Genomic DNA, 3,642 nt, shown 5'->3' on the forward strand with positions numbered 1-3,642 from the left:
AGTTCCACCTACTATATTCTGCTTTTAGTTTTGCATTACGTAAACATAAGCTGAGGTGTGAAGAGCATCAAGAAATTTGACTTAAGCAAGAGTCCTTCCTTACCGTTTCCCCTAATCTTTCTCTTTTACACTTCATAGTTTAAATTAATTTTTTAATTTTGGCCTGGATTTTCTTGTAAAGAAGATTTTTAATGCTGATGGGATGCTCCTGATGACATCAGTGAATAAAGACATTTAAGTTTTCCAATTAGTGAAGATCCTGGAAGAGTTTTATAACAGGAAAAATATATTTTTACTTAAAGCAGGAACAAACTAGTTTATCAAAAAAAGTTGATATACTATACAGTTTTTCTAAAGCCTCATTGACTAGAAATCCTCCAGACGGCGCCACATCTCTGCCTCAAGACTGCAATTTCCACAGGAACTCTTGGAAAAAAATTAACAGGAAACAGAGAAAAAAACTCATTAGGTAAACACCTTGAGAGTAACCTTTACACCTGAGGATGACCTTTACACCTGCCTTCGTCAACGACTCACATCAACACTGAACAAGGAGAACGGAGCGAGATCTGAGCAACTAGACGCTGAAACACAGACTGCTGCAGGAGGAAAAACAAGAAAACCAAAGTGAACGTAAGTTCAGAAAGTTTCTACAGGAGAGAAACTGACTTCCTGGTTTAATTTTCTGTCTGCTGTGATTTCAGCTTCACTCTGAGACAAAATGGCTTCCAGATCAGACGATGATCTCTGCTGTCCGGTCTGTCTGGAAATATTTAAGGATCCGGTTCTTCTGTCATGCAGCCACAGCTTCTGTAAGGAGTGTCTGCAGAAATACTGGAGAGAGAAACCAGGAAGAGAGTGTCCAGTTTGTAAAAGGAGATCTTCTAAAGATTGCCCACTTCCTGATCTGGCTCTGAAGAATCTGTGTGAGTCTTTCCTACAGCAGAGAAACCAAAAAGCTTCAGAGGGTCTCTGCTCTCTGCACTCTGAGAAACTCAAACTCTTCTGTCTGGACCATCAGCAGCCAGTTTGTCTCGTCTGCAGTCATTCAGATTTACACAAAAACCATAAATTTAAACCCATCGATGAAGCTGCTCAGCAACACAAGAAGGACCTTCAGGAAACTCTGGAGCCTTTAAAGGAGAAGCTGGAGCTCAGGAAGAAAGTTCAGGAGGAGTTTGATCAGACAGCAGAACACCTGGAGGTCCAGGCCCGACACACAGAGAGGCAGATTAGGGAGCAGTTTAAGCAGCTTCATCAGTTTCTAGCAGAGGAAGAGGAGGCCAGGCTGGCTGCACTGAGGGAGGAAGAGGAGCAGAAGAGAGGGATGATGAAGGAGAAGATGGAGGCTCTGAGCAGAGAGATAGCAGCTCTTTCAGACACAGTCAGAGCCACAGAGGAGGAGCTGAGAGCTGCAGACGTCTCATTCCTGCACAACTACAAGGCTGCAGTGGAAAGAGTCCAGCGCTGCCCCCTGCTGGAGGATCCACAGCTGCCCTCAGGAGCTCTGATAGACCAGGCCAAACATCTGGGCAACCTGGCCTTCAACATCTGGAGCAACATGGAGACCATGGTGACCTACACTCCTCTGGTTCTGGACCCAAACACGGCTAGTCCATACCTCCATCTGTCTGAAGATCTGACCAATGGGAGGGGAGGAGAGGAACAGCAGCTTCCTGATAATCCAGAGAGGTTTGATAATTCCTGGTTCTCTGTTCTGAGTTCTGAAGGTTTTAACTCAGGGAACCACAGCTGGGATGTTGAAGTTGGAGACAGTTCATACTGGAGACTTGGTGTGTTAGAAGAGTCTGTTCAGAGGAAGGGAGGTATAGGGTCTGGATTGTTGTTCATACTGTTCTATTCAGGTGAATATTCAGCATATTCTCCATCAGCTCCTCTCACAGATCTCTCAGTCCAGAAGAATCTCCAGAGGATCAGAGTGAATCTGGACTGGGACAGAGGAAAACTGTCCTTCTCTGATCTGGATACTAACACACACATACACACCTTCACACACACCTTCACTGATAAGATGTTTCCGTATTTCTATAGTAATAAAACAGTAAAGATACTACCAATGAAGATCTCAAAGTCCATATAAAAACTTATTGATCAGATTGAAACTCTGATCAATAAGAGGAAACTGGAGACGATCTGATCATCTGGAAACTTCTTCATCTCTGACTTTTCAACTATTGTTTCCATTATAGCAGAAATAATGTCAATATGTTCAATTGAACACAGTCAATTTTGTGCTGCTTAGTGATAAAACTGAACTACTGAATGCATCGGCCTGTTCAATCATTTCTACATTTCTTTTGTGTTTGTGTTTGACTCTTTTTGGAAAGCCCGAAAATCTGAATGTTTCGAGTGTCAATATTTCACTTTTGATTCTTTAGTCTGAGTTCAGGATATTTTTAATCAACTTGGAGTGAGAAGTCTTGATTTTTATTGTACATATCTGGATAATCATTTCAGTTTTTAGCAAACAAATGTATAACAATATTGTGAAGTTTATGAAATTTGTCAGCAATATTTATTAAAAATCAGAAGCTACAAGTTGTGGTTTTTGTCTGCATTGTTTTCATTAAATAAGTAAATAAACAAACACAATATAGTAGCATCTACAGATTTATACAAACACACAGTTGTAAAAATATCTCCATGTATATTTATCCCCCTAACACAGTAATTTACTGAAAACAATGTCTCACTCAGTTCAATTTAAAAATGAGAATGTCTTTGTTGACCTTTAATCCAGGACTTCTTCATGTTTAACATTTTAAATTCAGATTTCGTCTTCAGATCAGTCGACAGGAAATTCCAGTTTTGTTTTGTCAGAAATCAGACTGACCAAATGAAGTCCTGCAGAGAGGAGATTAATGGTTCTGATCTCTGGTTACTGTGTTGGTACGTTGTCTCTGAATCAATGAACTAATCGGCTCAGGAGCTGGATTATTGATACGTCTGGATATTATTGGGAGAAAACATAAATTACTAAAGCTTTCAAAGCTCTGAAGCTTCAGTTTCTCCAGAATACAGCAGAGATGAATCAGATCGGCTTTTGGTCCATAACTATTAACTCTTGTTCTGATGGATGGATGGTGCACTGAGTGCTGCATGTTGTTGTTTGTTACGTATTGATTGTTTGGAAGAGCTCCTACTCTGCTGCTTTACTGTACTGTACTGTACAATATACATATTCACTGGAAATCCTCTATAGGGCGCCACATATGTCTCGAGACATTTATGCGGGATTCAGAGAGAGCGTTTATTCAGAGGCTATTGATCTGTTGGAAGATGTTGATGGTTTATTAGTTTAGATTGCACAGAGTGATCATCCTGGATCTCTGAGCAGAACTTATCCAGCCTTAAAGAAGGAGCTGTGCATTAATAGAGCAGCTGGAGCTGCTGCAGGTCAGACAGTCGTCCTTCAGTCGAGTTGTGCCAACTTTGTGAATGCGCCTTTATGAAAGCGTCTCCACTCTGTAAATGTACAACTTATATGAGTTAATGTGCCTATAAATGCAGTGGCACTTTGGCCTGGCTCAACACGATTCCTCCATTTGGAGGTTACCTTAGGTGCCCTGAAATGCTCCTTTTAAATCAAATATATATATAAATAAAATTAATTCCCCTCTC

The 3,642-nt window shown here is 40.7% G+C and overlaps 1 protein-coding gene across 1 annotated transcript; it reads left to right on the forward strand.

Moving 5' to 3' along the window:
* Nucleotides 1–544: 544 nt before the first annotated feature.
* On the forward strand, nucleotides 545–2,101 carry LOC106943797 (nuclear factor 7, brain-like). The gene is made up of 2 exons (XM_015027092.1): nucleotides 545–633; nucleotides 705–2,101. Exon 2 carries the CDS (start codon nucleotides 722–724, stop codon nucleotides 2,099–2,101), a length of 1,380 nt encoding a protein of 459 aa, XP_014882578.1. The 5' UTR covers nucleotides 545–633; nucleotides 705–721.
* The last annotated feature ends 1,541 nt before the right edge of the window (nucleotides 2,102–3,642 follow it).

This window comes from Poecilia latipinna, unplaced genomic scaffold (genome assembly GCF_001443285.1).
Source record: "Poecilia latipinna isolate Pla-1442-1.1 unplaced genomic scaffold, P_latipinna-1.0 Scaffold5982, whole genome shotgun sequence".
Lineage (NCBI taxonomy): Eukaryota > Metazoa > Chordata > Actinopteri > Cyprinodontiformes > Poeciliidae > Poecilia > Poecilia latipinna.